At 43.1% G+C, this 12,500-nt stretch overlaps 1 protein-coding gene across 1 annotated transcript in view; it reads left to right on the forward strand.

The window, feature by feature from the left end:
* Nucleotides 1–12,500, forward strand: part of lrp1bb (low density lipoprotein receptor-related protein 1Bb) — a gene marked incomplete at both ends in the record, with an annotated part of 317,704 nt that overhangs the window by 101,828 nt on the left and 203,376 nt on the right. Inside the window, 1 exon segment of the mRNA XM_080838235.1 lies at nt 11,850–11,969. Within this exon segment, the coding sequence (XP_080694361.1) occupies nt 11,850–11,969 (120 nt within the window).

Raw genomic sequence — 12,500 nt, forward strand, 5'->3', positions numbered from 1 at the left:
ATCACAAAGCAATCAATCATAGGCTGCAACGGTTTCAGCAATAAATTCTCCAGTAATATTCTCTACCCATAGTTAGATGTGTTGAGTCAGAAGGTGAGTTAAAGTAATGCAGTCCAGCTCACCAGAACAGAGTGGGGGTGGAGCAGTGGCGTAACGTAGTTGTAATTGTCAGGGTTGGTCACTAACAGCCGCCGCTTCCATGCTTCCTCCCCCGTGCACATATTCAGCCAACCAACCTGTAACTATTTTTGACAGTGTAATTATTTTGCTGAATATGGGTACATATTCGTATTTTTGGCAATGTAATTGGGCTTTTCAGACTATTTAGATTGATATACATATGGGTACGGGCCCCCAAGGCCCACGGGCCAAGACCCAAAGACCAGCAGCTGTAGAATATAGAATATATATGTATATATGTATGTATGTGCTGCATGTACAGTATCTGTCGAGCTATAGCAATGCTGTAATAGTATTTACTAACTTGTATTCTAAAAACAATTTGATTGTATTATATTAATAATATAATACAAATACAAATACAAATACAAATAATAATAATAATAATAATAATAATAATAATAATAATAATAATAATAATAATAATAATAATAATAATAATAATAATAATAATAATAATAATAATAATAATACCCGTCAGGCCTCTCTGTCATAATTTCTATCCAAAGAGTTCAGTTTGGGAAAAGAAGAATATTCGTATGCGATGAACATGTCTGTGTTTAGTAAAATATAGTCAAAAACCAAGTGTCCACAGAAGAGAACTCTATATTAAGACTCTAGTCTTCATTAAGTCTTGTTTGTGTAATCTGCTATTATATCTATAATAATATATTATATTATAATAAAACAGATTGACAACAAAGACCATACAGAATACCACAGCATTCTTTTTTTCTTAAACCAAGTACAGCAAGTCCATGCAGCCTTCTTGCTGTACCAGGCAACCCACACACTAAAGTACATTTCCGTCCTGAAGGATCTTAAGAACTCAAGCCGTGGCCAAACAGATCATTTTTGTGTTTCTTTGTGTCTGTTTTATCCCCCGAAGGTTTCCAAACAACGTGATCAATACAAGCTCTGTGGGTGTGTATGTGTGTGCTTGTGTGTACGTGTGTGTGTGTACGTGTGTGTGTGTGTGTGTGTGTGTGTGTGTGTGTCTGTCTGTGTTTCTGTGTGTGTCTGTGTTTTCTATTTCTTCAGAGGCTCTCTATAGTTATTTTAAAAGAGAAAATCTAGCAGAATTGCTCTTCAATACAGACAGTGTCTCCGTTTCAGAGATGAGAGCCCAGCACTCTCAGGTATAGGAACAGATCGAGGCAGTCAGGAGCAGTGTTGTCAGGAGCACTATACTACTTACTAACCGAGAGTGAGGTCATGCAGGTAAATTATCAGACTGAGGCCGTAACGTATCGCTCGGTCGATACGGCAAAGCCGAAGTCTGATCATTTACCTGCATGACCGAACGGTAGAGGTTAGTAAGTTGTTCATTATATGGCATGTTTAGCTCTTTTCATTTTGAGAATAAATGGTAATCGTAAATAGAAAACATGTCGTTTTGTTCAGCTCTCAAGTCTTCTCACGACACAGTGTGTTTCAGGTGTTGCCTAGCAAACAATGACTTGCTAACTTCAAGTTACAATGATCAATAGAAAACGGACAACAGGGCTCAGCTTAAATGGCTTTAATTTACAGTTAAACACAAGGGGCCCTATCTTGCACCCAGCGCAATTGACATTGTCACCGACGCATGTATCATTCCTATCTTGCACCCGGCGCACAGCGCGATTTTCCCTCCAGAGGCGCGCTTCGAAATGAACTTGCGTCGACATGGGCGGGGGCGGAACAGAGAAGGCGTTTCTCTGGCGCAAGTGGTATTTTGCAGTTTCAAAACAACGCCGTGCGCCGTGCGCCATTGACCAAAAAAAAGCTGGTCTAATGTGAGGCGCAATGTCTAAAGTCTGTAACGCGTATTCAGAACGCTATTTTAAGGGCGCATGTGCTTGCCCGCACAGTATAGGACCTGTAGGCTACACTTTACTTCTGTCGTCTTCACGAGAGATTTACACCAATTGTTTGACAAGCCATATATAATTACAATGAAAATAAAGTATTTACCACATGAGGAAATCATTTTGATATCCGTATCCAAGACATTTAAAAACTAGGCATACATCTAGCGTACACAATAGACCCAAATGATTCAGGTTAATTGAAGCTGCGTGACATTTGATTTATTGTATGGCTTTGTTGCATTTATTTAATGCCAGTATTATTATAAATCTTGTAAACTCATCTCTGTGTATGTGGACTTTATTTATGTACCTTGGGTTTGGTCAGCTGGTGCACTGGCTTGGGTGCCGATTTCCATGCCCCCAAATCCCTGCACGCTTTCAGGCGTGAGGGTAGACGTGGCGATGTCCTCTGCTGCCGTCAGATCCTGGGTCGAGGCAGATCCACCTCCCGTGAAGGCACGAGAACGTGTGTTACCTTCCAGCTTGGATGTCCCACGTCTCCGGACGTCATTATAGCGTTTTCGGCAACGTTTTCGGGTGCCCCGTTGCAGAAACAATCACGGCAATATCTTGACATGCTTGCTTGACTTTGCTTACTTTTGGAGGGTTTCTCGCATCCCCATATATATCTATCTCCCGGCTTTTTACAAAGCCATACAATAAATCAAATGTCACGCAGCTTCAATTAACCTGAATCATTTGGGTCAATGTGTAGGCTACATGTATGCTTATTTTTAAAATATCTTGGATATGGATTTCACAATGATTTCCTCAAGTGGTAAATACTTTATTTTCCTTGTAATTATATATGGCTTGCCAAAAAATTGGTGTAAATCTCACGTCGGTCTCCTCGGCTGTGAACTTCTCCGGTCTTCCACCAGGTAATTCCGCCATCAAAATAACAAGCCGCTATGGACTATGCGCTTCTCGCTTTTAAAGGGAATGTGAAATGACGCTCCGATTGGTTTATTGCATATCACGCCCAAACCACACCTATGACTGAGTAACCTCCTTTGGACCAACCCTTTTGACACTTGCGCTGGACGCAAGTGTGTTTTTTCCGCCGTTAAAATAGCAACTGCGCCATAGAGCCGCCCACACAGCTACTTGCGCTTGGCGCCGTCCTACTTGCGTTTCTGATCGGCAAGATAGGGCCCAAGGTTTTCAAGCTATAGTAGTCAAGTCTTCATCATCACTTTCAAAAACACATTTTTGCTGCTTCTGAATTGTACTGACCTGTACTAAGTCCTATAAAGTATTACCCGATATCAAAATGTTCGCAAATTCTTGAGTCTTTATTCTTCAACTGTCATCAACTGTCATGGTACCACGACATTCAACCGGTTTCCTGTTCTCAGATAATTTCATAATAGGAGTCCTGATTCTATCAATACATGCTCATGGCTGTTGATATATCGCTAATTTTTAAGGATGTAATGTTTAGTACTTGGTACATGGTATCACTCATTTTTAAGATTGATGTCAGCGGAGTGCAATAACAATAGTTATCAGACCGCAGACTGGCTAGAACGTCAATACGCGGCTGGCATGACTACCCATTAGCCAATCAGAATGCTTGTACTGTCGTTGCCATATAATGAAAAGGCATATCCACCAGTCTGCATCAGTCTCTCTAGCCTTGTCTAGCATATCGTCGGCTTCCTGATAAAACCTGCTATCCACCATTTTGGCTCAAGCAATCCCATGAAGATTGTGAATGCCTTACAGACAGAACCGTTGTCCCAGAGGGAACCTAAATTGCAACACATATGAACAGAATCAGTACTACATCCTGGATTCAGTTCACAGTGTGTGTTGCGTCATGTTACAGAGCCCTGCACACTCACATGTTGTCAATGTTATAAATAAAACAGTTAACTGCTGCAAGATCTTACACATCATGAAAGAGACCTGAGCTTTTAATACTTCGAGTTGTAAGAGGTTAGAGCAGGCCAAGGGAATGAGATAACTGATTAGATAATCCGAATAACAGTACTCATCATTATTAATCCCATCAGAGTATTCATAACAGTATTCATCAGTATTCCATATCTGTTTTTGGCTGCCATTCCACAGCCTTCCACTTCTGCTTCTGTAGAGAGATAAAAAACATTTTGAAGATGCTGCAATTTTGCTTCACAGGGTGTCTGACCTTTGAGATAACTCGTAGTTCATCGAGTGTAAAAATAAAAAAAATCCACACTAAGGTTTCAAACATGATTACACCCTTACATACCATTGCATGTGCTCCCAGATTAATTACAACACATGCACAAGCACAGCTAAACTTTACAGTGTTATTTTTCTTTTCCGTAATGTTTCTTTTCGTCTGTTTCATCCCTAAGGCCAATTACTTCCCAAAAGGTTACTACTAATAACCTACTGAGCATACATCACGTGGAACTCTCATCCAAACAAACCCTATTAAGCTCTTCTCTCATTGTGTGCCGACACCATTGTGCTCATACCGTATCTTGCACAGTTCATTGTTAATCCAACATATTGCATCAACCAGAACCAATGAAGGAAACAGCAGCAGAGGCTGTCTAAATAATGGCTGTTGGACACACAGAGATGCAGGCACATTGCCATCGCTTCACATAAGACCATAGCAAACAGCTGACACATTTGGAATAATAGATGTGATGAATAATGATTCTGTGATGGACATAGATTGCAGGGACTTGAACATAGATTACGTAGAATACTCACCACATAACAAACCGCTGTTCCTGAAGTGCTACTGGAAAAGCAACGCTCTGGTTTACAGGTTAATGTATAACGCTTACAACATGTATGACAACGCTCTCCAGTTTAATGTATAACACTTATAACTTGTATGAGCACTTTTAACGTATGTTTTGTGTTGAACAGCTTCAAATATGATTTAAGATTATAACGTAGAGATCTATGAATAGTGCACAGAACATTACATACAATAACATATATGAGATGGATCAAGTGTGTGTCTCCCTCAGTCTCAGCCTGTGCTGTATCCACTTGTGTTATCTCCTTCCTCTGAAGCTCCCTGAAGAAACTCTTCAAGGTCTCGAGCCATTCTGCCTTTGGTCAATTGAGCTGCGTGCTTGTCATCATGCAACCTATGAAAAGACTGTTACGTGTATGTCTATTGTGGTTGCCTCTGTTCGAGTTACATGTAATGAATGTGCCAGTGATTGCACTTGAGCACCTCCATTATGATGAAAGCATGCATTTTCAATACAGCGGAGGTCACTTGTTGTTGAACACAGGGTAAGGGCTAAAGGTCAAATCAATACTGTGGAAAACATACAGCACATACATTCACTCATCCAATGATGCAGGCAAGAGCTACATACGGCTGTGTCTGTCCTTCTATAGATCCAAAACATTTGCAACACTGTCTGAAAAAAATAAAAAGGTGGCGATGACGCTTGACTGGTAGTGTAGAATACTCGGCAGTGTACAGTGAATCTACTCCACCTGTCCAGTGATTGTTTCGCTGTGATAGCGTTGCCCTCCGCACAGACAGCACAGGCTGTGCATATTGTATTGTCCTGGCCGTCTGCTCTGAATAGGGAAAAGGGATTTGTGCTGCGCCTTAGAGCCGATATGGGGATAATCCTCTGCCGTATCTTCAGGGCGGACTGTGCTCGGATGCGTTGCGTGTTGTCGCGGCACAAGGTGGGATACGTGCCAGCTATCACGCCGCGAATGTTCACTCGCTTGCACACGTCCTGTCACTGGTGCTGGAAAGCCTTCACAAGGAGAAATCGCAGAGTGAGTGTTCAGAGGAGAGGGAGGGAGAGAACAAGAGAGATATGTTCTGCTGAGGAGAGGAGAGAACAAGAGAGATATGTTCTGCAGAGGAGAGGAGAGAACAAGAGAGATATGTACTTCAGAGGTTGGGAAAGAACATGAGAGATATGTTCTTCAGAGGTTGGGAAAGGGCATGCAACACACAGAATAGATATTAGCTGATTTATCACAGGCTGTTGAGCACAGAGGCTGAGAGTAGGCCACATTTACCATGCCTGCTTAAAAAAAGAGCTTGAAGTTTTACTGTCTAGTCTGTTAAATTTATTTAAGAGAATAGAAAAACAGAAACAATTTTGAATAATGATTGTGATTCATATTGGTCATACATGTCAACTGCTATCTTTCTTTGCAAGATAATTGTCATTTATAACTTCACAGTTTTGTAAGTGATTGCATCACACCTCTGAAAAGCCTAAGGCACTTCAGTCTCCTGACATTGGCCTCTGCTATAGATGCTGTTGCATCTCATTGAGAGGAGGAGGCTCCAGTCTCTGTGGAAACTACAGTATAATCAAAACAAATGGACATAATCATTGCCATGGAAACTCTGGTCAAGTGCTTTTGGAGAGCCGTTTACTACACAATAGGCACAAATAGCTGTCTAGCTTGGACTTGACCATCCCAATTGTCTAGGGATTTCTCATACTGTGAAGTGTGTCTGAGGAAAAAAAGTAGATAATACCTTCTTTTCTAGAAGGAGTCTATTCTAGATGCTGTGTCAGAAGCGCTATACTAAACTTCTCCTTTCCTGTTAAAAAGCTTTATCCTTATCTCCTACTCTGATACCCTGCATCCGGGGAGCCACACGCACAGACTGGGTATTAGAGTTGCCATCTCCCCAAACACTGTGTTTTATCTTAAGGTGACCCAGAAGCTTACCGCACATACCCATCATGGGAAATGAGCCTCATATCGTCATATTTATAATTATGCTTGAATTGAATGAATTTTGGTAGAATTACGTTTGAATTATGACTTTTGTATTTGAAGGAGAGGGAGAGGGAGAGAGAGAGAGAACTCAATGTGCTGCTAAGCAATTATCTAATTGTATAAAATGGTATCCGTGTCACCAAATGAGACAACTCCATTCACATCAAAAATTAAACAAGTCAAATTGGGTTCACATTTGTTTACAGTAGGTCGGTTATGTGGAATTGACATATCTTTTAAAACATAAATGACAATAAATATGATGATCTAAATTGATAAACAGGTCGGTTTTGTGAAATCGACATATCTTTTAAAATAAGAAATGACAATAAATAAGATAAACTGAATCGACAAGACTGTGAGTCAGTGGGCCCTATCTTGCACCCAGCGCAATTGACATTGTCACCAACGCATGTATCATTCCTATCTTGCACCCGGCGCACAGCGCGATTTTCCCTCCAGAGGTGCGCTTCGAAATGAACTTGCGTCGACATGGGCGGGGGCGGAACAGAGAAGGCGTTTCTCTGGCGCAAGTGGTATTTTGCAGTTTCAAAACACGCCGTGCGTCGTGCGCCATTGACCACAAAAAAGCTGGTCTAATGTCAGAGGCGCAATGTCTAAAGTCTGTAACGCGTATTCAGAACGCTATTTTAAGGGCGCATGTGCTTGCCCGCACAGTATAGGACCTATAGGCTACACTTTACTTCTGTCGTCTCTACGAGAGATTTACACCAATTTTTTGGCAAGCCATATATAATTACAAGGAAAATAAAGTATTTACCACATGAGGAAATCATTGTGATATCCATATCCAAGATATTTTAAAAATAGGCATACATCTAGCGTACACATTGACCCAAATGATTCAGGTTAATTGTAATGGCAGTGTTGTACCCGATTCAGCACCCTCCGCGGCAGATGCACCCCCTCGATATTTAGTCTTGTGAAACGCCGTGTCAAATACATTTAACTTGCTCAAAGGAAAATTAAGTTAATTCATTTTGTAGTCATGGCTGGGGTAGGCTATATATTTCCACAGAACAAAAAGGTGTTCTTTTGCGTTCGCTATTATCCGAGGTTTTTGGAAGAAAAACATCGGTTGTTTGAACTCTTTAGAACAGTTCTAAAGACTGTAATCACTTGTGTTCTTCTCTTCCATCTCTTTCACAAATAATGAAATCGTAATATAGTATTTTTCCCTGCGTTTGTTTAGGCGAACTGCTTTCCTTTCCGATCAAGCGAGTGGTGCACGCTCCCTCGAGGGGGTGCATCTGCCGCGGAGGGTGCTGAATCAGGTACAGAAGTATGGGTTCCCTGGCGTCCTTGGCGCTATAGACTGCACCCATATTCACATACGTGCCCCCCCCAGTGTTTTACACAACATTGCCATGAATCATGGATGTGTCAATGACATAAATGAGGATAGATTAGAGGACTTTAGAAGACGTGAGGTTGAACTGCATGTGCCGATGGGTGCAATATTATTACCATGCATACATAACCTAGTGATTCAGTGAGGGTGAACCCAAAACATCGGAAAGTATGTTTTTGTGACTTTTATTTCAAATATGTTGCCACCAAAAAACGAATGCTAGTAACTGAAAAAATACAAACGAGAAACGAACCATTTCTCCAAACAAGCATGGGAAAATATTGCCGTGATTGTTTCTGGTAACACACGTTCTGGTGGCCTCACGGTCTTTCTCCCGGTAATTCCGCAATTACGATAACAAGCCGCTTTGCATTATGCGCTCCTCGCTCTTAAAAGGAATGTGAGATGACGCTCTGATTGGTTTATTGCATATTACGCCCAAACCACACCTATGGCTGAGAAACCTCCTTTGGACCAACCCTTTTGAAACTTGCGCTGGACGCAAGTGTGTTTTTTCCGCCGTTAAAATAGCAACTGCGCCATAGAGCCGCCCACACAGCTACTTGCATTTGGCGCCGTCCTCCTTGCGTTTCTGATTGGCAAGATAGGGCCCAGTGAGAGCGCCGTCAACACTCCAATCTAGCATTAATTACTACTAATCACACATACTGTCGTCAGACAACATAAAACAGCCGAGGCCTGTAGACTCTAAAGATCGTCAGTCCACTCTGCAGTCTGTTTTTCAGCCCGTTGTTCTGGCTTTGCTCCCTCCATTTACTGCCAACACAGAGAGCACAGAGACAGAGAACACAGAGTAAGCGAACAGAACAATCACAGAATTTCTCATTCAATTAAATTTATTCGTATTTCTATAATTCCAATGACAGTTGAAATTGTTTCGAGGAGCTTTACTGGACAATCACATAATATCTTTCTAAGCTCTCTTTCCTTTCTTCTTTTTTTTCTGGAAAATGAACAGGCAGGTAGACATCTCTCCCCCTTTGCAGAGGAGAGCAAAGGAGAGGGGAGAGGAGGAGAGGAGAGGAGAGCAGAGCAGAGCAGAGCAGAGAAGAGGAGAGGAGAGGAGAGGAGAGGAGAGGAGAGGATAGGGGAGGAGAGGAGAGGAGAGGAGAGGAGAGGAGAGGAGAGGAGAGGAGAGCAGAGCAGAGCAGAGAAGAGGAGATGAGAGGAGAGAAGAGGAGAGGAGAGGAGAGGAGAGGAGAGGAGAGGGGAGAGGAGAGGAGAGGAGAGGAGAGGAGAGGAGAGGAGAGGAGAGGAGAGGAGCAGTGTAGAGAAGACCAGAACAGACAGGCATGCTGAGAGGTCTGCTGATGGCTGCCTTTGTTGTTGAGAGTAATTGTGAGACGCTTGCGCGTCTGTTGCCCACCTACCCACAGCTCTGTCAGAGAGAGCAGACTGGTGTTTAGAGAGGGGTGTGATTGGCTGCTCAGGGGCTGGGGGGTGGGCTGTGTAATGGTGCAGAGCGCATGATTGGTCAGAGCAGGAGAGCAGAGTTTGGGTGTTTTGAAGGAAGGAGACAATGTTTGGGAACACTCTGCAGACTTCCATCTTATTTTGATAGCTTGTGTTTGTGTATGTGTGTGTGTGTGTGTGTGGGGGGGGGTTATGGCTACAGAGTAAAGAGTATCTGTACAAGCTGTTGCTAATGAGACACTCCCAAATGCACAGACTGAGTCGTTGGTTTCTGGTGTTTGGAGTGTGAAACAGCCTCAACAGGGACGGATGGGAGTGGACACTCGGGCCGGGGGGGTGTGAAGTGAAGCAGATCGGAGTGGAGCGTATGATTGGGCAGAGCAAAAGAGCAGAGTGTGGATGATTTGAAGGAAGGAGACAATGTTTGGGGAGGCATTCTGTGAATTTGTTAGTCAAAGTGAATTTGTGAATTTGTATTATTATTGTATTATTGTTTGCTAGTCCCACATTTGCCTTTGTGTGTGTGTGTGGCTACAGACTATCTGTACAGACTGATTGATATTAGGTGATGACTGCATTTATACTAGGGTTACAATACTGGGCGGTTGATATGTAATAGATACTGACATCGGGTGGTGGAGAGTTTGACAGTAAGGGCTAATTGACTGACTGCATACAATGTACAATAGACTATCTGAAGAGTTGTTATAAGGTTGACTCACTTTCTTATGATCTGCCTGTGACTGCACATCGCAGTTCTCTTACTACTTTTGTGCAGTTGTCAGTGTGGGATTGTAGCACTGACATGAGTTTCTTTCTCACTCTGAAAGTCTGATCACATCAGGGATGGTATGGATGGTATCTCTGTGGAGCATCTTACATTCAATAAGAATTCAGTGTAACAAGAGATCAGTGCAATTTTGAAGAATATACTGTATAGACGCTCTCTCTTTGTCTTCCAAGTAGCTTGTGACGGTGAAATAGATAATTAAGACATGTTTTACCCCTGTCTGTGTGGTTTCTAAGGGCTGTACAACATCTCTCTTTTCCTTGACAGAGTTAGCTGCCTGTACCACTCGCAACATCTTAAAATTACATCCAGGAGAAAACTACACCAGATATTACAAACCGAGAACATCCCTAAATCCTAAATCCTTTCTTCCATCCAAAGCTGCGTTCCTCCATATTTAGTGGTATTACAACTGGGCTGCTTGAAAAAAGAAGTGCTTAATACAAATGAGCTCCGTGTTCGTTTGTGCTTGTTAGAGTTATGTTTCTGCCTGTCTGCGGGATGTAGTTCAGCCTGTCTGGGGGATGTAGTTTTTCTTCAGGGTTTCCACCGCTCAGGTACGGTGGTTTCTTGTAATTCCATTTCCTTTCTGTAAACCCTATATTGATCCCCGCCTCCAGCTGGCGTCTGTTAACATGGAAACAGCATATGTGCGTGTATGTGTGTGTGTGTGTGTGTGTGTGTGTGTGTGTGTGTGTGTGTGTGTGTGTGTTGTGTGTCTGTGTGTGTGTGTGTGTGTGTGTGTGTGTGTGTGTGTGTGTGTGTGGCACTTCTCACTCCAGTCAGAGGAATGGAGAGTAGGGAGGTCTGGAGACATGTGTGAGATCAACATGTATTTACATTTCTTCTTTTTGTGACTTTTTTCCTCTTACTATTCCTTCAATCTTTCAACCCTCCATCCATCTGTCTCTGTTCAACCCTGTCTCTCTCCTTGTCTGTCTCTGTTCAACCCTGTCTCTCTCCTTATCTGTCTCTGTTCAACCCTGTCTCCCTCGCTGTCTGTCTCTCTTTCTCCATCATCTCTTCCCATCTTTTCTGATATGTCTTATTTCATGTATTCTCTTTGAATATTTCTCCCCCCTCATCTCTCATCTGTCACCCTTTCACTCACTCCTCTCTCTCACACCCCTCTTTCTCTCTCTGTATTATCCCTTTCGTCCTATACCACACACCCACACCTCTTTCTCTCCCTCTCTCTCTGCATCCACTTTCTCTTTCTAACCTTCTCACTCTCTGTCCATTCCCTTCTCTCTCCACCCCCCTCTCTTTCCCTCACGAAATCCCCCTGTCTGTCCATCTCCACCCCCCTCTCTCTCCCCTCATTTTTCTCAAACCTTTATTTCCCTCTCTCTTTTACACTCTCTCACTCACTCATTCATCTCCCTACCACCCTTCTCTCTCTTTCTCTCCATCCCTCTCTCTTTTTCTCTCCATCCCTCTCTCTCTCTCCATCACTCTCCCTCTCTCTCTCTCTCCCTCTCTCTCTCTGCAGAGCTGCTGTCAGCGTGTCATGAGCTGCATTGCCGGTACGGCTGCATCATGATGAGGAACGGCACCTTCTGCTTCTGCGCCGACGGCTTTGAGGTGGGAGACGACGGAAAGAGTTGCAGAGGTACAGTACAGACTGGCACACCCACACACACACACACACACACACACACACACAATCACACAGACATAGACACGCAGAAACACACACAGAAACACACACACACACACACACACACATACACACAGACACACAGACACATACACACACACACACAGACACACACACGCACACGCGGGCGCACACACACACGCACACGCGGGCGCGCACACACACACACCTGCGCGCACACACACATCAGAACCCACAAACACAGCCCTTATTGCCAAAGCCAGATATTACAGGAATGGTAAAACGTTAGATGGCCAAGTGAATGGGAGAAAGAGTGAGAGATCAATTAAAGAATGCTGGGTGGGCTGCTGAATGGAGGGATGGGGAAATGGTGCATTGAGTGGAGGTGTGAAAAGGAAGTGTGAGAGGAGGTGAGAAAAGTAGAAAAGGACAAGAGAACCAAAGGGCTCCCTGATCTTCTCTCAGGTTTGGGCAGGGAGTCACATATATGGCTGCATGTTTGCAGGTCACATCCCTCACTCT

This window comes from Sprattus sprattus (assembly GCF_963457725.1).
Source record: "Sprattus sprattus genome assembly, chromosome: 5".
Classification (NCBI taxonomy): Eukaryota; Metazoa; Chordata; class Actinopteri; order Clupeiformes; family Clupeidae; genus Sprattus; species Sprattus sprattus.